Source organism: Danaus plexippus, chromosome 7 (genome assembly GCF_018135715.1).
Source record: "Danaus plexippus chromosome 7, MEX_DaPlex, whole genome shotgun sequence".
NCBI classification, from domain to species: Eukaryota; Metazoa; Arthropoda; class Insecta; order Lepidoptera; family Nymphalidae; genus Danaus; species Danaus plexippus.
The window spans coordinates 5,075,755-5,100,600 of NC_083541.1; the positions used below are offsets into that span (position 1 = coordinate 5,075,755).

General features: G+C 29.9%; 4 protein-coding genes across 4 annotated transcripts; all 4 read left to right on the forward strand.

Moving 5' to 3' along the window:
* The first annotated feature begins 3,477 nt into the window (after window positions 1–3,477).
* Window positions 3,478–6,986, forward strand: LOC116770992 (uncharacterized). Its single transcript, XM_032662681.2, has 3 exons — window positions 3,478–3,677; window positions 4,579–5,385; window positions 6,446–6,986. The coding sequence occupies exons 1-2, from the start codon at window positions 3,545–3,547 to the stop codon at window positions 5,235–5,237; spliced, it is 792 nt and encodes a 263-aa protein (XP_032518572.2). The 5' UTR covers window positions 3,478–3,544; the 3' UTR covers window positions 5,238–5,385; window positions 6,446–6,986.
* Window positions 6,987–7,223: 237 nt separating this feature from the next.
* LOC116770708 (uncharacterized) lies at window positions 7,224–8,481 on the forward strand. Its single transcript, XM_032662300.2, has 4 exons — window positions 7,224–7,493; window positions 7,847–8,002; window positions 8,151–8,310; window positions 8,385–8,481. Exons 1-4 carry the CDS (start codon window positions 7,398–7,400, stop codon window positions 8,453–8,455), a joined length of 483 nt encoding a protein of 160 aa, XP_032518191.2. The 5' UTR covers window positions 7,224–7,397; the 3' UTR covers window positions 8,456–8,481.
* Window positions 8,482–10,042: 1,561 nt separating this feature from the next.
* Window positions 10,043–11,456, forward strand: LOC116770707 (uncharacterized). Its single transcript, XM_032662299.2, has 4 exons — window positions 10,043–10,312; window positions 10,674–10,853; window positions 11,025–11,184; window positions 11,257–11,456. The coding sequence occupies exons 1-4, from the start codon at window positions 10,217–10,219 to the stop codon at window positions 11,325–11,327; spliced, it is 507 nt and encodes a 168-aa protein (XP_032518190.2). The 5' UTR covers window positions 10,043–10,216; the 3' UTR covers window positions 11,328–11,456.
* Window positions 11,457–18,779: 7,323 nt separating this feature from the next.
* Window positions 18,780–23,665, forward strand: LOC116770878 (uncharacterized). The gene is made up of 9 exons (XM_061520910.1): window positions 18,780–19,292; window positions 19,395–19,930; window positions 20,008–20,567; window positions 20,641–20,985; window positions 21,177–21,306; window positions 21,620–21,761; window positions 22,071–22,179; window positions 22,799–22,932; window positions 23,518–23,665. Exons 1-9 carry the CDS (start codon window positions 18,885–18,887, stop codon window positions 23,662–23,664), a joined length of 2,511 nt encoding a protein of 836 aa, XP_061376894.1. The 5' UTR covers window positions 18,780–18,884; the 3' UTR covers window position 23,665.
* Window positions 23,666–24,846: the final 1,181 nt, after the last annotated feature.

Sequence of the window (24,846 nt, forward strand, 5' to 3'; positions counted from 1 at the left end):
CGGAACTGTTAAAAAAAATTCCTTAGTCCTGTAATGAACGTCAAAATTAACGCACAAAAATTAGGTATATTAAGAAAATTAAGAAATTTTTATGGTATACACGGTAAATACATTTTTAAATAAATTTTTAGGCTTTTAGAAGAATCATTTTAATCACTAAAATATTATAATTTCTGATGCTATTCAGAGAAGTGCGTTATTAAATCTCTATTTCCGGATTACCTAAAACAATCTGGGCTTCGTTTTCGAATATAAATCCAATACAAAGTGCGCTGGATTGTAGTGAATTTGATTAATATATTTATTAAATCTACATATGCCATCATATAAAATACACTTTTAAACGTGTTTTCCCCTTGTTAATGACATAAACGCATGAATGTTTATTCACGAACATAAATGTTCACAAATCAAACAACAGCATGTTTTGATTTATAAGAGTGAAAATTAATATTCTGAATCTAGTTGTTCGCGTGTGATTTATTCACTTAGAACAGACCTAAGATTTATTTATACAACATTAAGCTTTAAATTATCTGTGCTGGTATTTTGTTAAAACCGTTTAATTTGACAGAAATTATACAAAATTGTAATTGAATATTTAGACTGGTGATATTGTATATGTTATATGCATACATTGAATAAATAGGAAAGTTGTGAAATAAACAGGAGCTAATAATGTATTTAAACATTGCATTTATCTTCAAAACCATACTGATAGGCCTCTCTTTAATACTGGACAAATATTGAGGATAAAATCCTTATGACAGTTACGAACCTAAACGATCTTTCAATTTACACGACTGATTCAATTATTTTATTCCATTCCTTTTTTTATGACTTTTTGCATGTGAGTTTTATTTTAATCCCTTAACAAACTAATCACCTATCTATGTAAAGAAATATAATATTATATATCTAATCACATTGTTAAAATCCTTAAAAACATCTATAACTGTTGAAAATAAAGTACTCTCTTTGATGGATTCACTTATGCTGTCTAATTGATTAGAGTGTAACTTTTAATTTTAATATTATTGTACATACTTTTTTTTTATTATCTTTTTCGATTAATTGCTTCAAATACATTCAATCACGCCGACTTTATAAAACCAACAACAAATGATATCATAATTAAATTAATTGATTATAAGCCTCTTTAACGTTATTTAAATAATAATTAGTATAAAATATTTTTTGTGTGTGACCACATCGAAACAATTTTATAATGAAATCGTTGGAACCAGTACCTAAGTACTCTTAATGTGTTTTTGATCGACACATGTATATGTATATAATTTAGAGAAAACAAAATGGAAACCAATATGAATTGAGATAAAAAGTAGGTACACGTTCAAACTATTGGTTATAAAGTCTTACCTTTATCTGTAAAATAATCCCAAAATAAATCACTTTCATTATAATCATTTCGATCTTCAGATTATGATTTGTGAAATCGTAATTTAAATAAAAATAAAAAAAAATCATTTTAAAATTTTAATCCAATACAATACATCAAAAAGAACTCGATTGATTTGGGTTTTTATGAAAAAGTAATTTTGAAATAGATGATATCCCCTGTTAACAAAAGCTGGCCGATTAATCAACTTTGTCAGAGTTTATAACAAATTCTGAGAGACTAATTAGTTTTGTTTGACATATATTTATCTTTTGCCATTTCATGTTTCAGTTAAAAATTTATATTTACCTCAGTAAAAGCCTAATAATTTTTAAACCACATATAAAAAATATACAATCGTTTTAAGGTGAAAATATTGTTATGAGATTGCCTTTAATGAATACACATGCATAAATTTGGTGCAAACGAAGCACTTTAAATGTACAAATTTAAATGTAAGTTACATGAATAGTTTCGGAATTAAATTTTATAACAGGCTGTGACATTAAGGCTGTAACTTAATATTCTAAATTGATTTCATAGAGACGTTTCCGAGTCCACGGTTTGTTTATTAAAAGTCTGACGACTGAGCACTTCGATAAATTGAGATCATGATCTCGGACCTCTCGCTGTGATAGCCATTAAGAGGAGTCTCCTTTATTAAAAATATATATATATATTTAAATTCCTATTTTACTTTTATCAAATCAAACTACTGCAATTGATTCGTCAATACCGGCTAAGAAAATATTAATGAAGTTGACTTTCAGAATCTTATGAATGTATTTAAAGTATTATTGAATTTTTTTGATTTTATTTAATCTATTTTCATACTATTAAAGAAACTACTTAATTACAAAATCACTTATTTATGTTTATCGTTTAGCTGATTTTTGTTGTCGTATGTCACACGCTATAAGTTTTAACAAAAATCTATTTTTTTTATATTATCGATTTAAAAAGTCCTTATTTTTGTACGCCAAGAAATGGTCAGGAAAATATTTTTTTCTAAACTCACAGTCTAAAAAGTTTAATACATTCTGTTTACTCAAAAGAGTGAGTAAATACATTTAAAACTGAACATAACCCTCTTTCTTTCATCCGAATAAATTGAAGCTAACAAAAACATGAAACTACTTTTTAAACACGAAGTCTAGAAAACAGTATTTCATAAAACGATATATATGTAGGCTACCAAAGCAAATTATATTATTTGTTGTACAAAATATCTGTATATACATACAAGTGTATATACTAAGTCAATAAATAGACAGCAAAAATAGCAACGTGGCTTGCATGATGTACGGACTGGCAACAACTGTTTTCCATAAAACAAGGTTTAAACTTTCACTCACACCAGTATCCGATCTGATACGCATATGGCACGCGACGTTGCCAAACCGATGTGTGCGTGCGACGAAACGTGTGTCATACGGTCTACGACCAGTTAGTCTTATCTTACAATACAACGTACCAGAACAACCAGCCCATCAAACGCATACTATTATAATGGAGGATGAGAAACTTATTGAAATCGTCCGCAATTATGAATTTATTTATAATTGTCAACATCCGAAAATCATGGATACAGCAAAAAAAGCTTACGCATGGAAAGATATTGTATATCAACTCAAATTACCGTATGAATTTATAATTTTAAGCAACTTATTCTTTAATGAAATAAAAAAAAACTGGTGAAATGGTGAAAAACTGTCAAGCGGAGAAATACTTTAAAAATATATTACTAACATTTTAATTTATGAGTCAATTGTTAATTTGATGGAATATTCTCCCATTTTTTACTACTGCCATCTACCCACTACAACCCATGTAACTATAAACGTAACAGGAAGGGGTTAACGAAAAAACATTTTTCTATTGAAAAGTATAAGACTATGCCCACTAAATCGTTCCGTCACCGATCAGTTTCATCACGTGCCACGCACGGAGCGTTAACAATTGGCGGCGAGATTATATTGCCGGCGGCGATACACTCCGTGCATGGTACGCGACGTTGCCACACCGGTACGCTCAGGCGGCGAAACGGTGAGCACTCGGGTTAGAAACGCGTTACCACTCTTCTCTCTCTATTGGTCATTTTGTTACCATCGGTTCAAGTAGAAACGCGTACGCGTTCTATGTGAGATGGACGACGAAAAATTAATAAAAATTGTTCGCAATTACGAATTTCTATATAATTTAAAACATCCGAAATATATGGATAACGTCAAGAAAGACATTGCGTGGAAGGAAATTGGGGAACAACTAAAACAATCCGGTAAGTTTTCTACTTTTATTTAATGATGTGTTAATAGGAACTACAAAACAAATTATTTTCAGTTTCTTTATATTTGTAAAATATTTACATTATTACTTTACATTAAGTTACAAGTGTTACAAGTTTCTTTCGTTTACTGGTTTAAATATTACTTTAATTATTAAAGCCAGAAAAATTCTCCTTCATTAAAGCGATACATACAAATTTAATAGGTAATCTATACGTTCTAGAGGAGGTAGTAGATCATATGGTATTGCATGCCGGTCCTGACACGTTCCTAATACGGTCATAGTATGTTATGTTGAGGAGAACAAAGTCCTTTGATATATTAAAAAAAAAACATTTAACGACAAATATACACGAAATTTTACTTCAATGTATACAACATTCAATGTATACAACGTACTCATACAATTTTATTTTTTGAAAATGACTTTTTGTTGAACAGTATTTATTATGGACTGAAAACTATAAAAAAAAAGTCTAAAATTTTACCCTGGCTATTTTTGTTTTACTGAGGTTTGCTTTTAAGTAGCAAAGCTAAATCCTTATGAATTATAAGAGCAATGACACCTAATAAAGAACGAACTTTGAAGTTATTATAATTATTGATAAAACAAAATTCAAATATGTCATAAGGTATTACAGAATAAATATTCTTCCACCCCGGTTTCAAATATAATTTCACTATTGTAAATACATACAACATTTTTTTCTATTCTGTCGGAATTTAGTTGTATTACTTGTTGTAAGCAATTTTATGTTACCATAATTTTTAACTCAAGTATTGTATATACAGTCTGGTTAATAAAAAACGAAAAATTCTCCTACCTCAGTTTCTTCTCCATCTGAACATAATAATTTTTGTTTTAATTATATACGTTAAATATTTACTTTTCAGCTGTTGCATGTAAAAAAAGGTGGCAGTGCCTTCGAGATTCATACAGGAGGGCTTTAAACAAAAAGAAAGGTAAAACCGGTGAAGCAGCAAAAAATATAAAGCAATGGAAATATGAAGAGGAGATGTCATTCGTTACACCATTTTTCGTAGAAAGAAAAGCTCAAGATTACGTCGACGTAAAAAGTGATGATGAATTGTCAGATATATTCGAGGAAAACAGTGCTTCCATAAACATTAAAGACAAAGAAACCAATGTTAGTGATACTAGAGATACTAGAGTAGCAGACGAAGATTCTGGAAAATTATATAAACAAAATAAAAATACGAACAAGAAGGGAGTTAAGCGAATAGCATTTAGGAGGAAGCCATTCCCTACAGCTGTGTTGATAGCAAAATTACTTAACAACCAAAACAAATTGGCATCACAGCGAGGACATGACGAATTAGATAGATTTTTCTTGAACATCTCTGATACTGTTAAAAAGTTTTCAACTTACGAGCAAGCTCTGGCAAAGCAAAGGATATTTTCTCTCGTGTCAGAAATGGAACTAGAACAGCTCGCATCGACAAGCTCGACTTCATGCGTGTTTAAAACATCACCGCAGTGGACAATCACCAATACAATAGAAGCGGCGAGTCCACAAGATCAGAATATATAAAAAAAGTAGCAGATTGTTTTATTGTAATACTACTCAAAGACTTGGGCCTGTCCATTACTAATATCAGTTCATCCTTGGAACGAGCGTCGAAGGCACCCTCTAGGGGTTTGGTTTTGGTTAGGTAGAGAGAAGAGCTTGGACGGTGGAGGTGAGTAGTTAACGCGCGTCAGATAGGGGTCCCTTAAACCTACACCTGAGTCACAAGTCCCAGGTACCGCTGAAGCTCCTCTCTCTGCAATTCGATGGACCCGGCACTAGCACGCTGAATCCATTGAATGCTGAGAGGTTTTTTCTCTTGTCTAGTCCATTATCATATTTCGACGAGTCCTTGTAAAATTATAGATTTATGTTGCACTTCTTTTATAATTAAAAACTAGTCACGCAATCAAAATGTTTTGCGTGACATACTTTTTAATTATTTAAATAATTATTTTTAGTACTTCTAAGAAAACAAAGTTATAAAAAAATATATTTTTATTAACACATTATTTTCAAAAATACGTTTCTCTTAGCTTGGTATCCGTGTCTTGTTATTTATGAAAATACTCAGATTTCTCGTTTATATTTCTATTTACTCAGAACCAAGTTCTAGATTAATACAAAACCTGTTTGTTGATATCCTAAGTTAGTTACAAAAACATTATCTGATCATAGTCAAAATGACGATAAAATAATTGATTTTGAACATAAGTAGGTCAAATGTTAATTTAGGCTACGGTTATATTTCAAAATATTTTAAATCAATGTAAATATTATTATATTTAATTTGCTTTGTCAATGGAAAAATAACCATGTAAAAAACATTGAGTGAGTATTAATTTTCATTACCCCAGAGCTTCATTTATCGGCTATGCAATATTCATTAAGGCTTCCATAATTTATTTTATGTATTGCGAGCATCAGTAAGCTTGTCACTCATGGCAATGTATTATTGAACGATTAAATAACAACCAATAATAACAATATTAATTCTATGAATAAATAGAGATAATGAAATGCATATTATGAATGCTTCATAAACTCTAGTTATAATTAGAGAAACTAAATAAATCACCATTTAGTGCAAATCTAGATTTTCGTGTATACGTGTATACATTTTTGTATGCAATCGTAAAGAAAAATATTTTTAAATATAAAATTTAATAATAGTCAGTATTAAAATGAGCTAAAAAGTTTAAAATGACTTTTTAAATTTTATTTTTTTGCAGGGACAATTTTACGTACAAACGAACATGATATCCGTAGTATATTTTTAAATCCTACTGTCGAGGAAGAGCCGAGGATCCTTTGTGCAGGCTTATTGGGTGTTAAAAGAAGCTTGAAGATTCCTAAAGCAGTCAAATAAAAGAATAATAAATATTTTATTTGAAACGAGACGACAAACTAATAAAGCCTCGATCTATAGAAAGGAAATACAAAAACAGTCTAAGGATAATTAAGTTAAAATTGTTATAATGTTCCATATATTAATATTTCCGCTCCCACAGTAATAAAGTATTTTTTATATGGTTTAATTAACTGGTCTTTCGATTGATTTATAAGTATTTATACATTATAAGCTTTGGGTCATACCATTGCCTTCTCATTTACAACTGACGTGAATAGTCCTTTTTCAGTAATAATTATTAATTAACTGCAGTCTTGAGAGGTAATCATTATACATTTTATTATTTTGTTTTGCATAATATTCTTACAACTCTTTTCATGTCCTTTGTAGAGTAAAAAAGTATGATGAAAAATTTACTACCTTTACTAAGGTATTTATTTTTAAAAATTCAATGTTTTTTATTATTATCTAATACAGAATGTATCCAAAAATAGTGTAATATAAAATCAGAGATTTTATTCATACAAGTGCATATATTTAATTCAAATTTATAAAATAAATTATCTTCATAATAGATTATATTTTATAAATTATACAATATCCCACTTTCAACTGGACGAAAAATTATATCAGGTTTTATATATTGACGTATTAATAAATTCACATATAAATCATCACTGGTTTTATATATTGAAACTAAAACTTAAAAATAATATATATGCCGTGGCAATTGACTTAAGAGTTATGACATTGTATTCGTAGTATATATTAATTTAAAGGAAAATCGTATCCTTGTAAGCAATTAATTAGTTTTTAATTAACATTAAATACAAATGAAGATTTTATCAAAGTGGCGCTGGTGCGAAGTAGAAACGATGTGCGGTCGTAGCCTAAAAGAAGGTGTCATGTTCGTGGGGCTGTCTTCTTTGGTAAACAGAATACTTTGCTTCAACTCATGACCCGAGGCTTCATTAAGCATAAACTATAAACCCTATAAATATACGATATTTTTTCATGATTGCATGAATTGCAAAATAAAAATTAAGTTTATCGATTATATAAAAATATTTTTTGTTTAAATGTCATATGCTTAGTTAATTAGTTATTAAATTATTATACCTGTTTATAGTTCTGAATTTTCTTTAATATTTATATATCAAAATGTGGCTTATATATTACAATGACAGAAAGATATGTAAGAGCAAGTTCGTGTAATATTTATTTAGCCGTGTTGTCGAAGAACGGGAAATGACTTATTTAATACATGTTATTGTTTTTGTAGTTAATTTCCATAGTACTATTATTTTCCTCTGTGAGATTTCTCTGGACTAACACACAACCCATGATGGCAGTCAACTTGATTTTCAGTCTAATGGCATCCTGTCTCTCCCTATACCAGATTGTAATATCAATACTACTCGTTTGGCAAACAAGACAGGTATCAAAATTTAAAGTCAATTTCAATTAATGAATATTTAAAAGCAATTACAGAATAAAATGTTATCAATTTTCAATATTTTAACAACTAAAACTATATTGAAAAAATATATAAAAATATTCAAGACCATATATGTGTGCATTTCCAGATCAAAGGCAATATATTTCTGTGCTCTCTGTGGTACGTATCTCACTTATCATTGCTGACGATATACTGCTTGCTATTCATTTCCAAGATCGTCGTCTACTGCCAATATCAAGATTACTCTGCAGCCGCACTCACTATAGCTATTGGTATCATTTACGAAGGTATGAACTTATACTTAATTAATTTAATTTAATTCGTTTAATTAAAATTAATAACTGATTTTTCTTATTTACAGTAACATTCACATACTTTGCGATCGTCGTCAACAGTTACCTACACTCACTGAATCAGGAGAGATATCTTTAACGTTTACGTGTAATAACGTTTGAGTGTAAAAGTCTTAATATTAATAAAGTATTAATATTATAAAAGTGTGTCCGTCTTTTACCTCTTCACGTTTTAACATGTCCGTTACCTCTACTAGCCAAACCGATTTAGGTAAAATTTATCAGAGACAGTTGGAAAAGATACACAATATGTATTTACGTTTTGAAAAGATAATTTTTATATCTTTTTCTAATAATATAGTAACTTTCGTCTTTTTTCGTAACTGTTCTTTTTATAAACTCTTAAATAACGCTTCAATTATTTTTGTCAGTCTATCGCATGTTGCATTACACGCGCCCGTTCTTGACTTTAGCATCAACTAGCGAATACATTCTAACACATTCCTCCAGGTGTATTTCGGAAATTGTGTATGAGGTCAATTATTTCAATAAACATAATGCTTAATATATAACTTTAAACTAACATCTAAATTGAAATTAGAATGTATAGTAAATAAGTTGTCTAGTGTCTGCAGATGATTTCCTGTCAGATAATTATACCAATTATATCAATAACCTATTATGCCATTGATACGTTTAAAATATCATTTTAACACCATTAATTATTATATTTCTAAAGTAAAGAACTTTAGACATATTACACATAATACAAAATTTTTCAGGCTGCTCTGTTTTTAATTTATGTATACATAAACGTTCTCTGAACTCTAAAAATTGTTTTATAATAATGGAAAATGTATTTTCGTTATGCAGTTCCCTCTTGAGCCTGGAAGAAGGTAATAAAGTCGCCTTAAGTGATTTTGACGGTATTGTTAATTTTGTTAAATAAATTATAATCTTTGAATTCTCAAAATCACTAATCACAAATACACTATCTATTAGTAAAAAGTAATAGGTATTTATCCAATTTATTTAACCAAGATATTAGTTTAAAAGTTTTAATACTAAACTAATACGACTACAGTTAGTTTTTTTGAGTGGGCTTAAATTAAAGTTGACATTATTTTATTTTGAATCCATGTACTCGCAGTTCGATGTTGTTGATTAGATTTTAATCTTGTATTTAACTAAATAGTCAAAAGAATAGTAATACAGGGAGTCAATTAAATATATATACATATGTATTTACGGTTATATAAATATATCTATTTTTTACGGTTAATAAACATGTATTTCGATTAATTTATAAACCTATAAATATGATAAATTATAGGCTTTGGTTACACCATTCACTTCTCTTTAATGACGTGAAGGATTCTGTTTCAATTATAATTAACTGTAGTTTTAAGCGGAAATTATTGTACCTTTGATGTTTTGTTTGTATACTGACCCTTTTCATCTTCTTTGTAAAGTAAAAGAATGATGATGAATGATCTGCTGCCATTTAAGCAATTTGTTTCAAAATTTTCAATGTAATGTTACTTAATTCAGAAGGTATTTAAAAAACAATGCAACACAATGTCAAAGTTTTAATTAAAATATGTACATACATGAAATGAAGATCTAAAAATAATCGCAAAATTTATTAATAAACTAGCTTCATGAATCAAATAAATTTTAGCATTTATTCAATACTACTTTCCGCTAGACGAAAAGTCATGTACAAAACCTTTTTCATAGTCAGAACTACACGAAGGTTGTATATGTTCATACTAAAATTAAAAAAGTTATAAATATACCGTGGTAACTTTATGACATTGTAGTTGAAGTACAATATAAATAAAAGTAAAATATTATCCTTGTAAGCAATTAATTAATTCTTAATTAACATTAAATACAAATGAAGAGTTTATCAAAGTGGCGGTGCTGCGAAGTAGAAACGATGTGCGGTCGTAGCCTAAAAGAAGGTGTCATGTTCGTGGGGCTGTCTTCTTTGGTAAACAGAATACTTTGCTTCAACTCATGACCCGAAGCTGCCTTAAGCATAAACTATGCAGTCTAATTAAATTTTAATTTTTCATGTAAATTGAATTGCAAAAACTAAAAATTAACTTTATCCATTATATAATAATTTTTGGTTATAATGTCATTTGCCTAGTTTACTTGCTATGAATTACTAATACCGCTGCGACATATGCATTTATATTCCTGAATTTTGTTTACATTAATAAATCAAAATGTGCCTTATATTTTAATAACAGAAAGAGATATAAAAACATTTTCACGTGTAATGTTTATATAGCTGTGCCGTCGAACACCGGGAAATGCTCGTTTAATACATGTTGTTGTCTTTATAGTTAATATCCGTTGTACTATTAGTTTCCTCTGTTGGATTTCTGTTGAGTATCACAAGATCTGATAGCTTGTATAACACACAACCCATGGTCGCTGTCAACTTTATTTTCACTCTAGTGGCATCCTGTCTCTCCCTATATCAGATTGTAATATCGGTACTGCTCGTTTGGCAAGCAAGACAGGTATTAAAATTAAATTATTTAAACTATTTAATATAACATACTTTAAAAGCTATTACAGAGCAAAGTTACGAAAATAGAATAAAAAATGTCATTTTTCAACATTATAGCAACTCAAGCTTTATTGAAAATGAGAAGGAAATATTCAACAGCAATATATCTGTGCATTTCCAGATCAAAAGCAATATATTTCTGTGCTCTCTGTGGTACGTATCTCACTTATCATTGCTGACGATATACTGCTTGCTGTTCAGTTCCAAGATCGTCGTCTACTGCCTCAAGAAACATTACTTCGCAGCCGCAATCACTATAGCTATTGGTATCTTTTACGAAGGTATGAAGTTATACAGCAGAGTTAATTTAATTCGATTAATTAATATTAATAACTGATTTTTCTTATTTACAGTTACATTTATATACTTTGCGATCGTCGTCAACAGTTACCTACACTCACTGAATCAGGAGAGATATCTTTAACGTTTAAGTGTAATAGCTTTATTAGGCTGTGATTAAATATGAAGAATTATGTTTTATTTTATATAATATTAGAGGTTATATGCATACATTTAATTGTAATATTTTATTGAATGAAATATGTTGTATATAAGCCAGTGTCTTCTCTATTTAGATTTATATATAATATTGATATTTTTTTTGCCAAATATCTTAAATCTTTTATTTTATGCATGACGTCTTTAAGCCTGAGAACCGTCTCGTTAAAAATTTATAATAAATCTTAACATTCCACTCAAATAGAACAAATATTGAAAGAAATATTTCATTATAAAAAGTAATCAAAATAGGCTATTTATTTTTATTTAATGACGCTTCCTGTTAAATTAAGGGATATAAATATCTTTGAAGTTTCAACTCTGAACCCTTCCTAAATCTTCAATCAATGATTTAGTCTTAATTTTTTTTAAAGAGTTTTCATTATATTCGATACAATAATTTATATTCAAATGGTTTATATCGTAAAAAGCCGTTATTAAAATAACAAAAAATATTTAAAAAAAAAATCAAACAGTTGAATGTTATAAAAAAACATAAGCACAGTAGGTACTTTGCATATTTTAATATGATGTTCAACAATTTTTAAGTTATTAAGAATTAATATAAAATGACTACAAACAAAACAAAGTGATAAAAAAATAAGTCTTATTATATGACAAATTTTACATAGACAGGAAAGTTTTAATTATAACATTCATTTATTGAAGTATATATAGAAAGTCAGGTATAAACAATGTTAATGTTTTATGAACGGCCCATTAAAAGTTTGTTTCAAGAGATACAATACTTTTATGTACTCAAAAATAAAAAATTTATTTTTCCCATTTTAGCCTTGTCTGTTTATTTCGTTTTATTCCAATGGATGAATATTTTGAAAGAAATTACAGGGTAAGCTAAAACATCAATTTTGAAGGATAACGAAGTACTAACAGAAAGTAAAACCAGCATATTATTGTAATAGTTTACTAGTATATTCTTGCCTAAAATAGTGAGTGACTTGTTTCATAGAGTAATGACGTTTAATGCTTATCACTTAACAAACCTTAAAAATAATAAAAAGTCAAACAAACAAAGACAAAACTTTCTGCCATCAAATATTGTACGCACCTATTATGATAGTATCGGTCATAAGTCTGAAGTGAATTCAAACAAAAAGTGTATCCCATGCTAGAATTCCGCCTCAGATTAAGGTGATGATGAAGGCGTTATATTTAATTTACGCAGATTATAATTTAATTTAAATATATAACAGCATATTTTAAATTCATAATCTTAAAAGAAATTATTGACCTACCCAATTAGGTTAAATTTAAACGATTTTTCTTTGTATGGGGTTTTCCAATAGGGACGCTTGAACTTTGACAGCTGATTGCGGCCATGTTGTTTGAGTGACAGCTGTCAAATGCAGTGTGTTATATTCATTCCGTCCTCCCAAACCACCATGGCAGGTTACAGTGTCGAGCAGCACGTGCAAATGATAAAATTGTTTTATGAAAATGGGTCTTCAGTTCGAGCAACGTTCCGCGCACTTCGCCCGTTTTACGGTCGCGATGATCGTCCTGCCGAGTCGACTATCCGTCGATTGGTGGACAAATTCGAGTCAACCGGGTCAGTTAACAATCAGCCGGTTCCCGTGCGTCAACGTAACGCGAGATCTGCCGAGAATATCGCCGCTGTGCGCGACAGTGTCCTCGAAAACCCGCGGCAGTCAATTCCGCGTCGCGCACAGGAACTCGGCCTTTCGCAGACGACAACTTGGCGAATTTTGCGTTGTGACTTGAGCCTGCACCCGTACAAGATCCAGCTGACCCAAGAGCTCAAGGTTAATGACCATAGACAGCGCCGTGTGTTCGCTGACTGGGCATTAGAGCAGTTGGAAGTTGACGCCGATTTTGGCAAAAAAATCATCTTCAGCGACGAGGCGCATTTTTGGATGAATGGCTATGTCAACAAGCAAAATTGCCGTATTTGGGACGAGACCAATCCACACGAGGTTCACCAAGTGGCAATGCACCCGCAGAAAGTGACTGTTTGGTGCGGATTTTGGGCCGGAGGCGTGATTGGTCCGTATTTTTTCGAAAACGATAATGGTGTGGCCGTCACCGTCAATGGTGAGCGATACCGGTCGATGATAACCAACTTCTTTTGGCCTGAAATCGAGAATATGGATCTGGACAACATGTGGTTTCAACAGGACGGCGCTACGTGCCACACAGCACACGCTACGATGGAAGTTCTGCACGAGCAATTTCTGGACATGGTCATCTCGCGCGGAGGCGACGTGAACTGGCCACCGAGATCGTGCGATTTGACCCCGCTGGACTTTTTCTTGTGGGGTTTTCTTAAGTCGCAGGTCTATGCCAACAAGCCGCAAACCACCGATGCCTTCAAAGTCAACATACGCCACGCCATCGATCAAATACAGCCCGATTTGTGCGCCAGAGTCATCGAAAATTGGACCTTTCGTGTGCGCGCCACCAACCGAAGCCGTGGCGGTCATTTGAATGATGTCATATTCCATACATAATGGGGTCGATAGACCTTCCAAATAAAAAAAAAATTTCGCAAATATCTTTCCTACATGTATTTTTTTTTTGCATTTCAAAGATCAAGCGCCCTTAATGGAAAACCCTATATATTTCATTATATTCATTCGAAAACATGTTTCCAGTTTTAACTAACTGATATAATGTAAACAAACTAAATAATGTTTTTGGACATACATTTCTAAACTTAATTTGAAATGCAAAATGAACTAAAGTAAAACACTCGTACATCACAAGAAATTAAAAAAAAAAAGTTTCAGCCAGCGCGACCGAGTTTTAAAAAAACTTTGCCACCGCTACAATGCGATAGATTCACGTAAATTTCTGTATATTTCACCGAAGTTGTCTCAACTTGGTTGTTCGTTATTCACCCTCACGACGAACTCACGAGCATTGTTTCACTTTAAATACATTTTAAAATTACTGTTTAATGAAATAAAATAAATTTACTCCGTTCGCATTGAATAAATTCTAAAACTTATCCAACAAAGAACTCAGTTATTCTCACCAATTAAAATTATTTGGTTCCGTTTAATAAAGTTTACTTTTGGAAAGAAAAAATTTAATAACAACCTGCTAGGACGTAGTTAACAATTAAATTATGCAGTAAAAGCTGTACCTGGTAATCCAATTTTTAATTAATGGAGCGTTTCATGAATGAAAAATTTGTATAATAAGTTAATCCTAATTTATTAAGTTATTTGAAACGCTAAAATATTTTAATTTTAAATATATTGTCTAGTGTAAATTATTGCTAATGAAATATTCCTTATCAATCTTCTGAATAGAAAAAGGTAGCAAGAAGTACAAATATTGTACTTCAACAACTACTCGTATTATTGTTGTAGACAGCGTAATATTACTATTACCAAAAATTACTAGAGTATTCATAAAAAAATATATAATAATGATTAAATCAAAGACTTTGTTCCATTCGACTAACTCTTTCCTGTTTTCCCCACGCAGTACTCAAGATTACTCCAACGAATAAAAAAGTTGATATTGGTGAGACATTCCACGATATCAGTGCGAATGAAGCCATAGCATGGATTAAAAAAGTGAAATATTGACAAATATTCTATTTATGAAGATATTTTAGCACTTCAACAACAACTCGTCACTTACTAAAAGGCTTTTATCATAGCGTTGCTATAAATCTATTTCAGTGTTACCTACTTGTAATTTATCTATGAAAGTTAAATGATTATTTTAAGGAAATATTGCTATTTTTTCCATAATATAATAGAATAACATGTCTTATCATAATAGAACAAATTTTGTACTGACAATCAATAAAAGATTATGATGTAATGGAACAATATCATGACATAGTATGTTTTGGAAGCCATAACATAAATTGTGAACGTAGAAAAATCTCCCCAAATGTTCCAGGGAATTAATTTTGAAGTAGGACGTAGAGTCGGATTAACGCTTGGATTCACGAAGAGGAAGCCTGCCGCAGGAACTGCGAAATCCCTTTGCCATAAAACTTTTTGAACTCCTAAAATGACGTTAAGTATATTGACGCTATTGGTTAAAACCTATATGATCACATATTTTTTAATGGCAAAATATAGCTTTATTATTGAAATACGTAATCCAATTTAGATTGCGATAAGCAGAATTTGCTTAAAAGTATCATCATATCGGAGGCAAGTACTGAAGCTTAATTTATTGAAAACTTTATGACATTTGTATGGACCGCATTCTCTTTTTTAAGAAATATATAACTATAAATAAAATGTACTATAAAATTTTAAAAGTATGTCCGTATTTTATCTTTTCACGTTTAAACATTTTCATTACCTCTACTCACTAAACCGATTAAGATAAAATTTATCACAGTAAATACTGAGAAAAGATACACAATATGTCTTTACCTTTTGAAAAGATAATTTTTAAACCTTTTTTTTATATAATATAGTATCTTTGGTCTCTTTTAGTAACTTTTATTGTTAGACACTTTTAAATATCGTTCAATTATTTTTGTCAGACTATCGCATGTTGCATTACACGCGGTCGTTAGGTAAGGGTGAAGTGGAAAGTTCTAGACACAGCTACACAAAGATGCGCCCGTTCTTGACTCTATTAGCATCAACTAGCGAATACATTCTAACACATTCCTCCAGGTATATTTCCTAAATTGTATGAGGTCAATAATTTCAATAAACATTATGCTTAATATATAGCATACATCTTTAATATGAATCATTTTTCATCATGTTTGAAGTTAACTGACATCTAGGTTGAAATTAGAGCAAATAGTAAATAAGTTGTCTGCCGTTGATTACCTATCAGCCAATTATACTTACTCTTAAAAATACCATTTTAACACCATTGATAATTATATTTTTAAAATAAGGAACTTTATACTTTTAACATATTATATAATTTTTTTGGAGCTGCAGTTTTTTTATTTATATAAACATGTACCTTGTGTGAACTAAAAAATTGTCTATATTGTTTTATGGGACTGGTACTTAAATGTTAAATTAATAAAGTCGCCTGAGGTGAATTTAACGTCAGTATTGAATATCTACTTTTGTCTTTGAAATCTCAAAAACATGAATTACAATTAAGTAATATCAGTTATCAAATATGTGCCGTATGAAATTAGTTTTTATTAACAAGATATTATTTAAAAGTTTTGTTACTAAACTAATATGACTACAGTTAGTTTTTATGAGTGAGCTTAAATTAAAGTTGATATTATTTTATTTTGGATCCATGTACTCGCAGTTCGATACTATCAATTGGATTTTTATCACGTATTTAACGAATATCTAAAAGTACAATACAGAGAGTCAATTAAACATAATACATCACAACTCTATAGCAATATAAATTACCGATAATTGACGATATCTGTAGTTTCGGTTTATCGCATGTTAGCCTTAGTACGAATATGTACAAAAAGGTGACTGATTTAAATTCGATAGTTAAAAATATTAGAGTAAATCTACTTGGAAGTTCCAACTAATCGGTCATACTTCCTACGAAGCGTTTCCCGTTTGTCGCCTCACTTTTGAATTTTTTTGAAGACTTTTGAATGAAATGTGATCTTTAATTGCCTATAAAGCTATGTAATTTAAATCCCACAAGTTTCAATATACACGTGTAGTGATTTTTTTTTTTTGTAATATTTTCATGAAATCCATTTTGAGAAATAAAAAGTAATTTATTTAATAACAGGCTTTAATCTATCTTTGTTCTAAATTTAATTCAAATTCCAATATTACTGATATAAAATGAAAATAAACATATTATTTGCACCTTATAATAACAAAGATAAGAGTAAAATCTATTGAAGTGATGTACTGAAGTATAAAATACAAAAATTTAAAATCTAGGCATCAAAATGTCTATCATCCAAGTACATTAACATACTATTTTTACGAAAACGAAAAAAAATATCACAGTGAGAAAGACTTCAGGTATCTATCATAAAAGTAATCGGCGAACGAAGTTTACGAAACAAATTTATAGGATTATGATGCCATTTTTTTTGAACAAATGTTATATTCTGAAGACAATTTCCTTTCAATATTTTGAATAGTTTTGGGAGTAATTAGAGACCGTTTTATATAAATTATATATGTTAATTGTCTAAGATAGGACGAAATATTCTTCAATCATTTTATTAAAAGTCACAAGCAATGTTACTGGATTATATAGGGAAAAAATAAATGCAGACGAAAACTTTAACAGTTTTGGTTAAACATAAAATTCATACTAAGGCTATGAAACACGATACAAAAAGCTATAATTTATTTAAATGACAATAAGCATCAGTACAATAGTTCAGATTGCATCCCATAATTAAATGATTCAATCAATACACGTTAAAAACTTTATTTTAATAACGTTTTGAATAGTTTTAATTTTTTTTTATTTACGTATTTTATTAGCTTCGAGAATCGGTCTCAGTGGATGTTTTAGTTTCTAGTATCAAGCGAAATCAATTTGTAAGGCGAGAGAAGTTCTTCTAACTTCTTAAAGTTTTTAACTTTACGGGTGTAAAAAAAAATAAGCCAATGAGCCAATAAATGGCGTTACAAACTTGGACATAATCTATCCTTGCAATAAGAGATCAGAGAAACGCCTAGCTATTTATAAATATATATTTTATTTAATAATCATGATATATATAAGTAATAAAGTATAATTTTAAATGTAAGATAATGTATGCTACAGGAACGGTTTTTATAATTTAATTTCATTTGAACATTTTTTTTTAATGTTCAAATCTTTAATATTATTGCGTAAAATAAAAAAAACCAAGAGACTTCAATGCGTTTATTAAGTTATGGACAACGAGTACATTGTCAAGTGAAAAATTTATGATTCAAATATTTGTGTATAATATTCAAAGAATATTAATCACGTTTATTAGGTCAAGGGCTTTGATATTATTAGATGTAAACAGAACTAATTACTAATTGGGGCCAGTCATAAAGAACGCTGTTATGCTATTATATATTAAACAAAACAAATTATTTAATTAAATTTTTTGTATACTCAAATTTCTTATCTTATTTCTTTTTTTTTTTTTTTGTTAATACAAAACGATTGGAATATTTTTTCTACAGCCTCTTGTGATGAAAAAAAAAACAAACAAAGAAAATATTAAAGTAAACTCAATTGTTAATAAGGAAATAAATAATACAATACACTATCACTTTCAATTAATTAGTATGTGATATTATATATAGTACCTGCCTATGAATGTATCATAGATCATCAATTATATGTTATTTGTCGTGCTTTTGTAATTTTGCAAACTCTAAAGGATATTTCGGAAATCGACCGCACTCTATCAAAACTAGTGCGTGCGTCACGCACTGTTCAATCATAATTGTCGCGAGCTAACGACCGTACATGGTTGTAATTATCAAAATCACTCGATAATAGATGCGCTAGATGCAACATCCTGGGCTTTTAAATTTGTCAAACCGCCTATTTTAACGCAGTCTGTATGGAGGCTTCGATAACGTATGGTTATAAAATGCCGTCCCAATTTTTAGTTTTGTTGATCGTTCTGAAAACGGTTTCATCTCAAATAAATGGCGAATTTTGGTGGCTTAATGAAAAATTCACGAAGTTGCAGCAGGTTGTGCCACCATCACCAACATTCGAAGACACGGGAGATTTGGAAACCGATGAAAGTGTTAAAATTATTTTTAAAGATGTCACAGAGGATATTGATAAAAATATAAACTTTTCTCTCAACGAAGGTGAGGTTTTTCCCGAATTTATTCTCTATAACTTAACTAAATCCCCGATTGTGGGTGAAGGAAATGTCGCCAGTGAGAAAAATACAACGAATAATACCGATGAAGACTTCACAGTTAATTCTATTCAATCCAAGAAAAAGATGAAGAAAGTAAGTACATATTATATAAAAGTTTTGTGTTATTTATATTTTATTAAGATATTTTGCTATTTTAATAAGATATTATTCGTACTTATTACTATTTAATTTAAGGATTTTCGGCCAGAAGCAAGCAATATGTTTTATAAACCGAAGAATGATAAAAAAAATAATTTGAAATATGGTGTAACATATCCAGGTTTAATTTATTATAAATTAGCAAAACCTACTGCCATTAAAAATAAGGATATGAGTAGTTACAAGAATAAAATATTTTTTGCCGATAGCGAAAGAAACAAGGAAAGTTTAAAACAACTTAATTCGTCTGATACGAAAAAATTTTATAGAACTCCAAACAGCGGCGATGAATTCAAATTTATTTTTCCTGGTGATAATGAATACTTCCGAGACAAAAAACCTCTTAGCGACGAAAGTTTAAATAACATTTTAAACATAACTCATACAAAAATCGATGGTAACAATAGTGAGAATTTTAATAAAATGAATAAAACTGTATATTCAGGAAAAATTGCCATAAATGATAAAATTGACTTCGATGAAGATAAACCGACAATAGAATCTGAAAGTATTTGCACGTTTATTACAAAACATGAATGCTTACGCAACAAGGGCACTGTTCACATGTCTGGGTATGCAATTTTCAGGTTAAAAATGATAGTATCACAATTTAAAATTCATTAACAACTTATATTATTTATATTTCCAGATTATGTCCCTTGAATTCTTTTCATAATTATCACAGAATTTGCTGTATACTTCCTCTTTTTCCATATCCCAAACAATTACACCCAAGCGACATCCTCAATGGAAGCCGGTACAAACGATCTAATGATGATGAAATCAGTCCAGCGCTCAAACAAAGAAACGCTTTGCTGCAGCGAAAAAATTTCTCCCAGGCGCTTAAAAATAACCACGATCCTACAACAGATCAATCTAGAAACCAAAAAATTGTAACTCCTAGTGATAACGTGGATCCGTATTGGAATGTTAAAAACTTTAAATTTCGTCAACAAAATAATTTTAATGAAAACAAGGATCGTGAAAATACAAAAATCGACTCAAGTAGTAAAGATTATTCAGATGATTATACAGCAGAGGTACCTAAACCTGGACTTTTAGGTGCTTATACAGAACGTGATGAACGTCTTACTACTTGGAAAATGAGAAATAAAGCCTACTCATACGACGGCTATGACGAAATAAGCGAGGAAGATAGCGGAGAAACTGACATGCCGTTCGGGTACTCAACGTTTGATCCAAGACAAGGTAAAGCCAAGAACATTATTTACAAAATAAACAGAACAGTTATAATCAATATATCACTAATAAAATGTTATAGGTAATCGCAAGAAAAATTCTAGAAGCAAAAAACGTAAACCCCAAAGGCTAATGTTAACATCAACAGAAGAGAACAAAGGATCAGAGAGCCAGACTATAAATTTTCATTCGAGGCCGGATTTTCATGTACTACATGGTTTTAAACTTGTTAATTTATCAGGGAATAAAAATAGATTTGTTAGAACTACCACAGAAACTTTATGTGACAGCCAGGATACTTCCAACGAAAATACATTTCCAGAGGTCGAAAATCCGGATGATATTTACGACGACACGATTGATTTAGATCAGCAAGTTTACAAAGATTGTGGAAATAGTGTTACCAACGCTTTCAATAGCGATTTTAGTAAGCATATTTCATACTTATATACATATATGATAAATTCCTGAACATACTTTTAATAGTTATAAAAGTCTGTATCACAATAATTTTCATTAATAATTCTTAATTTCCACTGCGATTGAAACTAATAATATAAGACTTAGTTGAATAATATAAAAAAAAATTCAATAAAATAGATTAAAATTTCTTAACAGGAAAATCACATGAAGAAAAAAACCCTTGGCTCGCTCTGGTCGTGTTAACAAAAAGTCCACAGACAATATTATGTTATGCCACAATAGTACATCCGCGCGCAGTCATTACAGCTGCCGAATGTGTCCAGGGGTGAGTTAGAAACAAATTAATTTTACGGTCCTTGTGCTGATGGATAGTATCTTTATGGGACCTCACACAAACGAGAATAAAAACTACTCAATGTATATTCGTCGAACTTAAATATCGAATTGTAAATTCTATATTTCATAATTCGAATGAAATACGCCTTTATACGAAGCCTCGTTTTCTTAATAAACTTGTATTTGAAATAATAAATATATGTCAGTATTATTATATATGGAATTAATTAAAAAGCTGTTGGTTTAGATCTATATTGAAAGTTTTTATTTAATTCAGTCGTTAAAATCTGTTTGATTTGCAGTAAAATCCCTGGGGACGTAACTGTACTAACTGGTGTATGGCAACTAAGGAAAGACAAAGCAGTACCACAACACCGTATGGCCTCGGTCTACATTGTTTCTGACTATAAACCTGGAGAACTTGTTAATGATCTTGCTCTTCTGGTATACCCTTATTTTCATATAATCTTTAAATTAAAAAATTAATTACAACTAATTTATTCATTCATTGAGTCATCGCGATTTTCATAAACAGTTCTAAAAAGACAGATATTTGAATATTTACAGCCGAATTAAGTAAAATGAATCAAAAAACATTGTCTAAGAGATTAAACATTTGTATTTTCTATCCGTACTAACGGCTAACAATAGTGAGTCCTCTTAAGTTCCTGAGATTATTTTTATCTGTTTTCTTTAAGAATACAGTATTTAAAAGAGACTAACAAAGACTTAAGCACTCCTTTGTTTCTTTAGTATTGGAAACGACCATTACAACTGGCAGAGAACGTTCAGCCCGCATGCCTCGCGGATCCGCACGTCGGAGACGAGTGTTATTTCGTTGGGTGGGGTGGTTACGATCAAGGTATACCCCTTTTTAATTCATCATAATTTGTAACTCATTAATATTATTATATTATCTCCTCGAATATTCTTTTAATCCAGAACAACGTGAAATCTTTGCATGGTACATTTTAAATCTTTGTTTAGTTAACAGAGACCAAAAGATAAAACAATATTTATTTATTTATAATATACTATAAAGCTTAAAATATCTTAAATCCTAATATTTTCCAATTTAATTAAAAATCTTATCTGATAGCATTTTATAATTACTTACACACATACGGAAAATTAAATATCTCCACAAAGCTTATTTGTTCAGAACACGCTTGCTTGCAATGCGTATGCTAATTTTAGAGTGAAACTTAATTCCTTAGTCCTTTTCTGTATAAATTAAACTAACAAACTTCAATTTATACAGAAAAGTTAATGTTAACATATTAAATACTTTAGTAATATTTAATATTCATAAAAGAAGTAATGTGTGACGGAACACGAAACATCAAACTGACAAAAATTTATCTTTAAAACATCCAGGACAAAAGAAAATGTTTGAGAAACAAGAAATAATTAAAAAAGTAATAACTACAAATGAAATTCTTTTGCAGAAGATAGTATAATATTATAACAATATAATGCAGGTTTAAGTCATCACCCTGACTCTCAACAAGCGACTATACTCACGCCTCGTGTGTGTAACGAGAAATTATCATCACCAGAGCTGCTTCTACCCCCAGGCGCGTTCTGTGCTTCAGTTGAATCACGTGGCACTGTAGTGAGTTACATTTATTTGTATTAAATCCGTATTTTAACGTCTTAATATATATTACAAAATTGCTTATTTTTAATATTATTATAATTTATTGTGCTAGTAAATTTATTTAATCATTTTTAATAATAATAATAATAAAAAATAACATAAAGAAATAAATCTCTTGGATATATTTACAAAAAAAATGAATGTTATATAGCTAAATCCTCACTTACTATTACTGCTTACTTACTCAGTTTCCTATTTATTACCGGATTTCAAAGTCAATAAGAAACAGTCTTCAAAGAAAACCACAAAGCAATTTCGAATAAGAAACTATGAATCGGACTTTCACTATGGATTTCTAAAGAGCTTTATAAATCTTTCATACATTAAAACCTTCCTCTTAATAAATCGCTTTTATATCACAAAAATCCCATAAGTAGCATCATTATTAGCGAATATCTTTTTGATATAAAAGTTCTACATAAAAGTAGTGGATTTATAGAGTAATCTGTTTCCTTCCGGTTGCATATTGATGATAAAATTTATCGAATATATTAAATTTGTTTTTAAAACATGTATGTAATAATATTATTTGTTACCTAGACCGGTATTGGAGGTGCTCTTCTATGTAAAGGCGCGGGTAGTCGAACATCTGTCGTTGGAGTGGCGGTGTATCGTGACAGTATAGTTGTCTTACTACCCACATTTGAATGGGTCCTCTCGGCGTTGCGACACCAGCAAATAATTTAAATACATGGTACGTATTTTAAAACAATATCTTGATTATTTTAACTAGAGATAAAAATATAAAGAAATACTTTATTCTGTTCTTTATTGTTATATGAATGATTCAATCATTTTTAAAAAAATTGTTAAATAAAAATGTCTGTACATAGCTCGATTAATTAATTTCTGAGGTTGTCATATGCAACACTATAAAAACTTATTATTATGTGTAAGTTGTTTCGTGTCGTAGTTTTCGACGTGTGGCGTTAATACAGAAAAAATATTATAATGACACAGACTATATATCCTCGTATGCTTTGCAAAGAAAACATTCTTTCCTTTTTATATTAATTTTATAATTGATAACATATTTAAAGGTCTTTATGAACGTCCGTTAACTTCTACTTGAAATTCAGCACTAAAATGTCGAGTTTGTCGATGTCAGGATCAGTTCGCTTGCCTTTTTTAATAAGACCAGGTTGATGTCTATGTCGCAGGTAATTTTTATGATATGTCAAATTATAAAACGCGCTTCAATGTTATAAAACATTTTATAAAATGACGATAATTTACGATCTAACTTCGGCGATTTGAAAACGGACATACACAAATTGCCTGCGACATCTACATAATGTTATTTGATATGCGCTTCAATAAGAAAAGAAGTGAAAATATAATTAAACATGTTTTGTTCGTATATGTATTGGTCAAACCTGAAAGTACATTTGAAATTTTACCTTAAGAGGCACAGACTAATGCTAATATATATATATATATATATATATATATATATATATATATATATATATATATATATGTGTGTGTGTGTGTGTGTGTGCTTGCGTTGGTGCGTGCGTACGTGTGGGTGTATGTGCATATATAGGAAAATTTAAATAAAACACCGAACATTTTCTTTACACTTTATTTAAATTTATTATTCAAAACCAATTTTATTCGTAACCAGCACTGAATAAAATTTTTATATGAGTGAATTCCCTACATACCGACGAGAGGATAACAACAACTCAATACACGAAGGAACAAAACATTGTCTACATAAAAATAATTTTTGAACCAATACTATCATTAGCACAGACCAACAATGTTCACTATATATAGAACATCCTCAGCAACATTTTATTTCTGTGAATAAAAAAAGTTTAGTACTCGCTTCCTTTATAATAATTTATTTGTAATATAGATCTA